The sequence below is a fragment of the Mus caroli genome, unplaced genomic scaffold (assembly GCF_978045245.1).
Source record: "Mus caroli unplaced genomic scaffold, Mus_caroli_1 scaffold_15, whole genome shotgun sequence".
NCBI lineage: Eukaryota > Metazoa > Chordata > Mammalia > Rodentia > Muridae > Mus > Mus caroli.
Window position 1 is genome coordinate 53,526,072 of NW_028227270.1, and position 12,425 is coordinate 53,538,496.

The 12,425-nt window shown below is 42.3% G+C and overlaps 1 protein-coding gene across 1 annotated transcript in view; it reads left to right on the forward strand.

Moving 5' to 3' along the window:
* Positions 1-12,425, forward strand: part of LOC115029063 (uncharacterized) — a 78,594-nt gene that overhangs the window by 38,270 nt on the left and 27,899 nt on the right. The window contains 3 exon segments of the mRNA XM_085830981.1: positions 10,782-11,364; positions 11,367-11,498; positions 11,501-11,847. Coding sequence (XP_085687107.1) covers positions 10,782-11,364; positions 11,367-11,498; positions 11,501-11,847 — 1,062 coding nt within the window.

A 12,425-nucleotide genomic window follows, 5' to 3' on the forward strand; every position in this document is an offset into this window, starting at 1 on the left:
AGGATGGATGATTGTTTTGATGTGTTCTTGGATTCGGTTAGCAAGAACTTTATTGAGGATTTTTGCATCAATATTCATAAGGGATATTGGTCTGAAGTTTTCTATCTTTGTTGGGTCTTTTTGTGGTTTAGGTATCAGAGTAATTGTGGCTTCATAGAATGAGTTGGGTAGAGTACCTTCTGTTTCTATTTTGTGGAATAGTTTGTGAAGAACTGGGATTAGATCTTCTTTGAAGGTCTGATAGAACTCTGCACTAAACCCATCTGGTCCTGGGCTTTTTTTGGTTGGGAGACTATTAATGACTGCTTCTATTTCTTTGGGGGATATAGGGCTGTTTAGATCATTAACCTGATCTTGGTTCAACTTTGGTACCTGGTATCTGTCTAGGAACTTCTCCATTTCATCCAGGTTCTCCAGTTTTGTTGAGTATAGCCTGTGGTAGAAGGATCTGATGGTGTTTTGGATGTCTTCAGGATCTGTTGTTATGTCTCCTTTTTCATTTCTGATTTTGTTAATTAGGATGCTTTCCCTGTGCCCTCTAGTGAGTCTAGCTAAGGGTTTATCTATCATGTTGATTTTCTCAAAGAACCAGATCCTTGATTGGTTGATTCTTTGAATAGTTCTTCTTGTTTCCACTTGGTTGATTTCGTCCCTGAGTTTGATTATTTCCTGCCATCTACTCCTCTTGGGTGAATTTGCTTCCTTTTGTTCTAGTGCTTTTAGGTATGTTGTCAAGCTGCTAATGTGTGCTCTCTCTAGTTTCTTTTTGGAGGCACTCAGAGCTATGAATTTTCCTCTTAGAAATGCTTTCATTGCGTCCCATAAGTTTGGGTATGTTGTGGCTTCATTTTCATTGAACTCTAAAAAGTCCTTAATTTCTTTCTTTATTCCTTCCTTGACCAAGGTATCATTGAGAAGAGTGTTGTTCAGTTTCCACGTGAAGGTTGGCTTTCTATTATTTATTTTGTTATTGAAGATAAGCCTTAGTCCATGGTGATCTGATAGGATGCATGGGACAATTTCAGTATTTTTGTATCTGTTGAGGCCTGTTTTGTGCCCAATTACGTGGTCAATTTTGGAGAAGGTACCATGAGGTGCTGAGAAGAAGGTATATCCTTTTGTTTTAGGGTAAAATGTTCTGTAGATATCTGCCAGATCCATTTGATCCATAACTTCTGTTAGTTTCACTGTGTCCCTGTTTAGTTTCTGTTTCCATGATCTGTCCATTGGTGAAAGTGGTGTGTTGAAGTCTCCCACTATTATTGTATGAGGTGCAATGTGTGCTTTGAGATTTACTAAAGTTTCTTTAATGAATGAGGCTGCCTTTGTATTTGGAGCATAGATATTCAGGATTGATAGTTCCTCTTGGAGGATTTTACCTTTGATGAGTATGAAGTGCCCCGCCCTGTCTTTTTTGATGACTTTGGGTTGGAAGTCAATCTTATCAGATATTAGAATGGCTACTCCAGCTTGTTTCTTCATACCATTTGCTTGGAAAATTGTTTTCCAGCCTTTCATTCTGAGGTAGTGTCTATCTTTTTCTCTGAGATGAGTTTCCTGTAAGCAGCAAAATGTTGGGTCTTGTTTGTGTAGCCAGTTTGTTAGTCTATGTCTTTTTATTGGGGAGTTGAGTCCATTGATATTAAGAGATATTAAGGAAAAGTAATTGTTGTTTCCTGTTATTTTTGTTGTTAAAGTTGGCATTCTGTTCTTGTGGCTGTCTTCTTTTAGGTTTGTCGAGGGGTTACCTTCTTGTTGTTTCTAGGGCGTGGTTCCCATCCTTGTATTGTTTTTTTTTCTGTTATTATCCTTTGAAGGGCTGGATTCGTGGAGAGATAATGTATGAATTTGGTTTTGTCGTGGAATACTTTGGTTTCTCCATCTATGTTAATTGAGAGTTTGGCTGGGTATAGTAGCCTGGGCTGGAATTTGTGTTCTTTTAGTGTCTGTATAACATCTGTCCAGGATCTTCTGGCTTTCATAGTCTCTGGTGAAAAATCTGGTGTAATTCTGATAGGCTTGCCTTTATATGTTACTTGGCCTTTTTCTCTTACTGCTTTTAGTATTCTATCTTTATTTAGAGCATTTGTTGTTCTGATTATTATGTGTCGGGAGTTATTTCTTTTCTGTTCCTGTCTATTTGGAGTTCTGTAGGCTTCTTGTATGTTCATGGGCATCTCTTTCTTTAGATTTGGGAAATTTTCTTCTATAATTTTGTTGAAGATGTTTGCTGGTCCTTTGAGTTGAAAATCTTCATTCTCATCCACTCCTATTATCCGTAGGTTTGGTCTTCTCATTGTGTCCTGTATTTCTTGGATGTTTTGAGTTAGGATCTTTTTGCGTTTTACATTTTCCTTGATTGTTGTGCCGATGTTCTCTATGGAATCTTCTGCACCTGAGATTCTCTCTTCCATCTCTTGTATTCTGTTGCTGATGCTCGTATCTATGGTTCCAGATTTCTTTCCTAGGGTTTCTATCTCCAGTGTTGCCTCATTTTGGGTTTTCTTTATTGTGTCTACTTCCCTTTTTAGGTCTAGTATGGTTTTGTTCATTTCCATCATCTGTTTGGATGTGTTTTCCTGTTTTTCTTTAAGGACTTCTACCTGTTTGATTATGTTATCCTGTTTTTCTTTAAGGATTTGTAACTCTTTAGCAGCGTTCTCCTGCAATTCTTTAAGGGATTTTTGTGCTTCCTCTTTAATGTCTTCTACATGTTTACCAGTGTTCCTTTGTATTTCTTTAAGTGTGTTATTAAAGTCCTTCTTGAAGTCCTCTACCATCATCATGAGATAAGCTTTTAGATCCGTGTCTAGCTTTTCTGGTGTGTTGGGGTGCCCTGGACTGGGCAAAGTGGGAGTGCTGGGTTCTGATGATGGTGAGTGGTCTTGGTTTCTGTTAGTAAGATTATTACGTTTACCTTTCGCCATTTGGTAATCTCTGGGGTTAGTTGTTGTCGTTGTCAGTGTTTAAAGATTGGAGGAGAAGCTGCGTTCCACTCACCAGAAGTCTCAAAATCCTGTGGCGGGGGTCGTGGGTAGATGGCAGGTGTCAGCCGACCCTGCGCTCTAGCTACCCTGGTGCTGGTCTGGTCGGAAGAGGCCTGTGACCCTACTCAGGCCGGTTTTCTGCTTCCCTAACTAATGCAGTCTCAGGTCCCGCGCGCAATTGGATTGGAGCAGAAGCTGTGTTCCACTCACCAGAAGTCTTAAGATCCTGTGGTGGGTGTTGTGGGTAGCTGGTGAGTGTCAGCCGATCCTGCGCCATAGCTACCCCGGTGCTTTCCCCCATTTTTTGTAATTTCTGGCCTCTGCTTTTGTTTGATAGAAGCAGTTAAGTCAGGTCAGAAAATTCTCACGGAACAACATGAAAGTATGTCAGAGGAAGATAGGAAACGCATAAGCAAAAGAAAGAAAAGGGGCGAAAAAGAGAGAGAAAAGGAGAAGGGAGAAAAGGCAAACTCAAAAGGAAAAGGAAATAATGAGAAAGAAAAGGAAATAGCAAAAATATATCCCTCATTAAAAGACTTAATAATAAGTTCAGCAAGTTCTGACTCCAGTGACTCAGAGCTTGATAAAGATGAGGAAGTTGACCTAGAAGAAGAGGCAGCTCAGTATGAGAGGGATAGGCATGCTCCAGATTGGTCATACAAAACCAATCCTTTAAAAAAAGGGGGGGGGTCCGCTGGCAAAAGAGTAAAATCGAAAGTGCCGACCACTCCACCTTTTAACCCTGAGTATACAGGAAAAAAGGAATCCACAAAAGCTGGTAAACAAGGTACCTCATTTTGCCCAGAGGTTTGGAAGGAAGTTCGACTGACTTTCCCTGTATTCTTAGATGGCCAGGGACAACGGTATCATGAGCCAATAGATTTTAAAACCATTAAGCAACTGTCTGAGTCAGTCCGTACCTACGGGTGAGTGCAGCCTTTGTAGTTGCACAGGTCGAGGTGCTTGCTAGATATTGCCTCAACCCGGGAGACTGGAATAATATTACTCGGGCTTGTTTGTCGTCTGGGCAGTATTTAGACTGGAAGTCCTTGTCCTATGAATATGCACACAGTCAGGCAGCAGGAAATTTAGCCACAGGACAAGATCCTCAGAGACATTGGGATGCAGACATGCTTCTGGGTTTAGGATGTTTTGCTTTAGATCAAACAAATTATCCTGAAGCAGTCTATGCCCAAATAAATGAGGTAGCTACCAAAGCCTGGAAGGCATTGCCAAACAAAGGTGCAGTCTCAGGCAATCTTACAAAAATCTTGCAAGATCCCACAGAACCATTTTCAGATTTTGTAGCACACCTCGTTGAAGCAGCCACTAGAATTTTTGGAGACCCAGATACAGCTATGCCTTTGGTGAAGCAGCTAGTATATGAGCAATGTACTAAAGAATGCAGAGCAGCCATTACACCCTATAAACGTAAAGGTTTAGAAGTATGGATGAAGGTTTTCAGAGAACTAGGGGGCCCGTTAACCAATGCAGGCCTAGTGGCAATGGTAGTGCAGTTGGGCAGGTTTAGCAATGATGCTTGTTATAAGTGTGGGCAAAGAGGACATTTTAGAAGAAACTGCCCTGAAAATGAAAAACGGGCCGCATTAGATAAACCTAGACAGCCAGGCTTATGCCATAAATGTAGGAAGGGAAAACATTGGGCTAATGAATGCAGATCTACAAAGGATATAGAAGGCTGACCATTACAAGCAAGATATGGTGGCACCAGGCCAAAAAACGGACAGCGGGGCCCACGTCTCCAGGGCCCTCAAATATATGGGGCTCTTCAGAAAAACCAGAAGAATCCTTGCCCGTCTCTCCATCATCCCAGAGACCACTGAGAGCCACTACTGGCTCCGCAGGATTGGACCTCCACTCCACCACCAGACTCGTATTAACCCCACAGATGGGGGTACAGCCCATAGATACAGATTTTTAAAGGCCCCCTTCCCATAGATACTGTAGGACTATTGCTTGGCCGCTCGTCTTCTGCTTTAAAAGGATTACAAATTACCCCTGGAGTGATTGATCCAGATTATACGGGGGTTGTGAAAATCTTAGTGGCCTCTCCCAGTGGCATTTCAGCTATCTCTCCAGGAGATAGAATTGCTCAATTATTACTGTTGCCAAGTTTGCATAAATATTTTCCAGCAAATAATAAAATAAGAGGAGAGAGTGGACTAGGTTCTACAGGTTCTCGGTTCACTTTCTTATCAATGGAATTAAGAGATCACCCCATGTTAACTTTGGAGGTTGAAGGACGATCCTTTCTGGGGTTGTTAGACACAGGTGCAGATCGCAGCATCATCTCCACTCATGATTGGCCGCCAAAATGGCCTTCACAAACCTCATCTCAAAGCCTCCATGGTCTAGGTTATGAGACTGCTCCCCTTATAAGTGCTAAGGAATTAACTTGGAAAAATGAGGAAAGTAAGTCAGGGAAATGTTTTCCTTATATTGTGGCTATTCCTGTGACCCTATGGGGTAGGGGTGTCTTAACCAAAATGGATCTTAGACTAACTAATGAGTATTCCCCACAAGCCCGAGAAATTATGTCTAGTATGGGCTACACTCCAGGAAAAGGGTTAGGAAAGTCATTACAAGGCATGACTATGCCAGTGCCTGCAAAGTTCAAACAAGATAAAAAGGGATTGGGTTTTTCCTAGGGGCCATTGAGGATGGTATACCCATTACTTGGAAAACAGAGGAGCCTGTATGGGTTCCTCAATGGCCTCTTTCCTCTGAAAAATTAGTAGCTGCCAGAGAATTAGTAGAGGAACAATTGAAATTAGGACATATTAAACCTTCCCAGTCACCTTGGAATATACCCATATTTGTGATTAAGAAAAAAATCAGGCAAATGGAGGCTCCTGCATGATCTTTGAGCCATTGATAATCAAATGCAGATTATGGGCCCCATACAGAGGGGTCTGCTCCTACTGTCTAGTTTGTCCAAAGAGTGGCCTATTATAATCATTGATATTAAGGATTGTTTTTTCTCTATTCCCCTTGCATTGTGTGATAGTGAGCGCTTAGCCTTTACTCGTCCTTCTGTGAATAATGAAGAGCCTGATAAACGGTATCAGTGGATAGTTTTACCTCAAGGGATGGCAAACAGACCTACTATGTGTCAACTTTTTGTAGGAGAAGCCCTACAACCTGTCCGTAATGCATTCCCCAAATTAAGGATACTACATTATATAGATGATGTCCTTCTTGCCTCAAAGAATAAAGAAAGTTTAGATGAAGCCTATATTAAGCTAGTAAGAGAATTTGAAATGAAACAATTATTTATAGCTCCTGATAAAGTTCAAATGGGAAATTTAGGAGAGTTCTTGGGTGCTCGAATTACTCCACATTTTATTACACCTCAAAAGATAGAATTACGTAAAGATCATTTGAAAACATTGAATGATTTCCAGAAGTTGTTGGGAGATATAAATTGGATTCGTCCATATATGAGGCTATCAAATTTTGAATTAATCCCTCTTTTTGATATATTGAAGGGTGATCCACAGCTTTCGTCACCTCGTGCTCTCACCCCTGAGGCCCGAGTAGCATTAGAAAAGGTAGAAAGGTGTTTAGAAAAGGCCAAGCTGTATAGATGGAAAGAAGGAGAGGACATCCTCCTATGCGTTTTGAAGACATTCTGTCAACCAACAGGAGTGTTGTGGCAGTCAGGTCCTCTATTGTGGATTCATCCTCATGTGTCTCCCAATAAAACCCTTGAATATTATCCCATTGCTGTAGCTCAATTAGCGATTTTGGGCATTAAATCGTGTATTCAACATTTTGGAGCATCCCCTCAGAAAATCATTACACCTTATAATGCTAATCAAATACAGATCCTAAGTTCTTTGATAGATGATTGGGCCCTATTGCGCTGTAATTTTGATGGGGAATTAGATAATCATTATCCCAAAGATCCTTTGCTACAATTTTTTAGTGAACATCCAGTGATTTTCCCCAAAGTCACAGCATCTAAACTCATATCGGGTGCATTGGATATTTATACAGATGGTTCTAAAACAGGTGTTGATGTCTATGTAGTTAATTCTCAAAAACCCGTTCTTTTTCAATACAATCCTGGCACCCCGCAACTTACTGAATGTCAAATTGTGTTGGAAGTATTCAAAGCTTTTAAGGAATCTTTTAATCTAGTCTCTGATTCGGCTTATGTAGTAAATGCAGTGCATGCATTAGAAATTGCAGGACCCATTAGACCCACCAGCCCTGTGTGCATCATCTTATTAGAGTTACAGAAATTGATTTGGAAAAGAACACATAAATTCTTTATTCAACATATACGAGCTCACTCTACCTTGCCAGGCCCTATGGCTGATCGAAATGAATTAGTGGACGCTAGCACTCGCATGGAATTTATTTTTTACGCCACCCCACTGGAGCTTGCAAAAGATTTTCATCAATTGTATCATGTTCCTGCTGCCACACTTCAGCAGAAATTTGATATCTCTCGAGCCTCAACACGAGATGTGGTGTTACGATGCCCACAGTGTGTAAAATTTCACCACCCTCCTCATGTTGGTATTAACCCTTGCGGATTGATCCCTTTAAAACTGTGGCAAATGGATGTTACTCATGTCTCAGCATTTGGAAGATTAAAATATGTTCACGTTTCAATTGATACCTGTTCAGGTGTCATTTTTGCCTCCCCCATGTCCAGTGAGAAATCCCGCAATGTGGTTGGCCATTGCCTAGAAGCCTGGGCAGCTTGGGGAAGGCCAGATAGTTTAAAAACTGATAATGGCCCCACATATACATCAAAATCATTCCAAACCTTTTGCAAAATAATGCAGGTTAGTCACTCTACTGGCCTTCCCTACAATCCACAGGGCCAAGGCATTGTGGAAAGAGCACATCGAACCTTAAAATAACTATTACAAAAACAAAAAGGGGGAATCACCGATGGCCGTCCACCCAAAGAACAATTATCTTTAGCCCTCTTTACTTTAAATTTTTAAATTCTGGATGAACATGGTTGTTCGGCTGCAGATAGGCATGCCATGACCTCGCCTATCCTTAAACAGGATGTCAAATGGAAAGATGTCTTAACTGGAAAATGGTATGGCCCAGATCCCGTTGTTTTGAGATCCAGGGGAGCTGTTTGTGTTTTTCCACAGGGTCAAGAACACCCGATTTGGGTACCAGAGAGGCTGACGCGAAAATTGCTCCCCCTGACAGAGATATAGATTGTAATAGTTCCGGAAGGACATGTTTTTTAGCAGAATGTTGGCAGGGTATACTGCTGTGGTTGTGAAACTTCCCACCTTTGTGCCTATAGTAGATTTTGAAATGTTTGCCACCTATGCCCATTGGTGCTACTCACTGAGTCGTTCAATTTGAACCTCTTTTCCTGAAATCTTTGCTTCTGTTTGAGAATGAGTTCATTCACCACGAAATTAGGATTGAGATGGTCCACAACATATTTACACTTGGGACATTTATTATTGTCCTCCAAACTCTGATGAATACACTTGTAGCAAAAGCTGTGGCCACATTTTGTCATGTATGCCTCCTCAGTCATATCAAAGCAGATGGGACTCTCTCTTAATAGACTCTTTTCAAGAACAGGTTGAAGAATTGTATAAGGTTGTACAAGCTAATTTCTCTCAGTCTCTTGAACAGAGTCACCTCTTATCTGAGTACCTTAAAGGAAATTGGTTGGCTAAAGCAGAGCAGTTGTCCAGAAAGCTGCTCCTCCAGATTGCCAAACTCAACAGCACTCGACTGGACCCCGTCACCTTGGGGGACTTCAACTCCTGGATCACCAATGCCTTCTCATTCTTTTTTTTTCCACTGAACATGTGATTTATGCATTCACATTCCTTTTTTTTTTAATTTTTAATATTTTTTATTACATATTTTCCTCAACTACATTTCCAATGCTATCCCAAAAGTCCCCCATAGCGCCCCCCACTTCCCTACCCACCCATTCCCATTCTTTTGGCCCTGGCATTCCCCTATATTGGGGCATATAAAGTTTGCAAGTCCAATGGGCCTCTCTTTCCACTGATGGCCGACTAGGCCATCTTTCGATACATATGCAGCTAGAGACAAGAGCCCCGGGGTACTGGTTAGTTCATCATGTTATTCCAACTATAGGGTTGCAGATCCCTTTAGCTCCTTGGGTACTTTCTCTAGCTTCTCCATTGGGAGCCCTGTGATACATCCAATAGCTGACTGTGAGCATCCACTCCTGTGTTTGCTAGGCCCTGGCATAGTCTCACAAGAGACAGCTCTATCTGGGTCCTTTCAGCAAAATCTTGCTAGTGTATGCAATGGTGTCAGCGTTTAGAAGCTGATTATGGGATGGATCCCTGGATACAGCAGTCTCTAGATGGTCCATCCTTTCATCACAGCTCCAAACTTTGTCTCTGTAACTCCTTCCATGGGTGTTTTGTTCCCAATTCTAAGAAGGGGCACAGTGTCCACACTTTGGTCTTCATTCTTCTTGAGTTTCATGCGTTTAGCAAATTGTATCTTATATCTTGTATCTTATATACCAGAAGTATCTTGTATCTTATATACCAGAAGTCTTAAGATCCTGTGGCTGGTGTTATGGGTAGTTGGCGAGTGTCATTCGACCCTTTGCCCTAGCTACCCCGGTGCTGTTCTGACTGGAAGAGGCTTGTGGCCCTACTCAGGCCGGATTTCTGCTTCCGCAACCAAAGCAGTCTCAGTTCCCGCGTGATTGGACTGGAGCAGAAGCTGTGTTCCACTCACCAGAAGTCTCAAGATCCTGTGGCGGGTGTCGTGGGTAGCTGGCGGGTGTCAGCCGACCCTGTGCTCTAGCTATCCCGGTGCTGGTCAGACCCTAAGAGGCCTGTGGCCCTACTCAGGCCGGATTTCTGCCCCCCAACCTAAGTAGTCTCAGGTCCCGCGTGATTGGACTGGAGCAGAAGCTGTGTTCCACTCACCAGAAGTCTCAAAACCCTGTGGCGGGTGTCGTGGGTAGCTGGCGGGTGTCAGCCAACCCTGCGCTCTAGCTACCCTGGTGCTGGTCAGGCCGGAAGTGCGCCTTCTCATTCTTTAAGGAATGGGCAGGAATGTTGGCCTGGTGGGCAGTGGTCCTCCTGGGTTGTGGCTTTTGTATGGCTATTGTGTCGACTCAAACTTAAGCACGCTCATTATAAGGCAATGGTCTACCAAGCATTGATGGCGATTAAAGATGGCACATCTTCCAATGTTTAACTGGCCTCTTTAAAAAATTAAGAATTCAGGTCATCTAGCAGTTGTAGTCACAAAGATCCACGGTATCCAGTGACGGGCAACTTTCCTTATGCACAGACCAACCTAAGACATGGGGCCTGGAGGTGATAGGGTACCCCTATGACGGGTAAGGCTGTGACATGAAAGGATCGACCTAAGACAGTAGCCATGGCCGATGGACAGACTTGCCCAGACCTAGTCCAGCATCATATTATTAAACAAAAAAGGGGGAGATGTAGGCAGCCGATGCCTAAAAGATGGCGCTGGTTTCCTGTACATCGTGGCTGTAAACAACACCACTGCGCAGGCGCTAGCCCAAATCTGGCGCCAACCCCTCCAGAGCGGGTGCATGCAAATTAAGGTGTCGGCAGACTGACCAATCCCAGGAGGACACCAAGCTTTTCCCTGTACTGGGGTGTATATAAGTAGTCTTCCCTGGGTTCCCAGGATTCCCATAGCATTGAGGCATTCCTGCAATAAAGCTGTTGAGAAGAATCCGACCGTGTTGCGTTTTCCTTGCCAGACGAGGTAGGTGCAACAGAAAAACCCTACAAGTGTGAGGTATGTGGCAAAGCCTTCCATTATAAATCAAGACTTTCCAACCATAAGAAAATCCATTCAGGAGAGAAACCATACAAGTGTGAAGTATGTGGGAAGGCCTTCCGCATTTTATCACTACTTTCTAAGAACAAGATAATTCATACAGAAGAGAATCCTTACAAGTGTGAAGTATGTGGCAAGGCTTTCGATTATCCCTCAAGACTTTCTACCCATGCAAAAATGCATACAGGAAAGAAACCATACAAGTGTGAAGTATGTGAAAAGGCTTTCCATTCTCTGTCATCACTTTCAAAACACAAGATAATTCATACAGAAGAAAAACCCTACAAGTCTAACGTATGTGGCCAGGCGTTACATGTTCCATTCAAACTTTCTCATCACAAAATAATTCAGACAAGAGAAAAACCCTACAAGTGTAAAGTATGTGGCAAGGCCTTCTGCATTCCATTATTACTTTCTAAACATAAGAGAATTCATACAGGAGAGAATCCCTATAACAGTCAAGTATATAACAAGGCCTTCATTTATCCTTCAAGACTTTCTAAGCATAAGAAAATTCGTACAAAAGAGAAACCATACAAGTGTTAATATGTGGAAAGTCCTTTCTCTTCCCATCATTACTACTAATACACAAGGGAATGCATCCTGGAGAAAAACCCTACAAGTGTGAGTATTGTGGCAAGGCCTTCCATTAACTATCACTACTTTCTAAACACAAGCGATTCATATAGGAGAAAAACAATACCAGTGTGAAGTGTGTGGCAAGGACTTCCAAGTTTCATCATCACTATCTAAACACAGGATAATTCATACAGGAGAGAAGCCATACAAGTGTGAAGTGTGTGGGAAGGCCTTCCACTTTTCATCATCACTATCTAAACACAAGAGAATTCACACAGGAAAGAAACCCTACAAGTGTGAAGAATGTGGCAAGGCCTTCCATTTTCCATCAATACTTTCTAAACACAAGGTAATTCATACAGGAAATAAACCCTACAAGTGTGAAGTATGTGGCAAAGCCTTCCATTATCCCTCACAACTTTCAAAGCATAAGAAAATTCATGGGGCTGGAGACATGGCTCAGCAATTAAGAGAACTGGCTGCACTTTCAATTGTGCTGTCCTGGGTTCAAGTCCCCGCAACCACATGCTGGCTCACAATCATGTATGATGGAATCTGTTTCCGTATTCTGGTATGCAGGGGTACATGCAGGTAGAGCACTCATGTACATAAAATAAATGAGTTATTTAAAAAATTGATGGTATGTTGCCTGGTGCCCTCTGTCTACTGCCCCTTGATACCTGGTAAAGTCATACATCAACAGGTTGCTATGTAAACAAAGATAAGCCCCCAGCCCACAGGAACAAAGTCCTGATGCCCTTTTGCTGACATGTAATCTTTCTGTTAATGTTTAAATAAGCCAATAGTGTGTCACTATGCTGAATTCCACACCCTAAGCTCCTTACCCCATAAAAACCCCTAGCTTTTAAGCCTCGTGGCCGACATCCATTATCTCCTGTGTGGGATGCATGTCCGTCTGGAGCTCCGTTATTAAACGTCCTCATGTAATTACATTAAGAGATGATCCTTCGAGATTTTTTGGGTGCACGCCGAATTGGGAATTGGGTGGAGGTTTCCCCACTA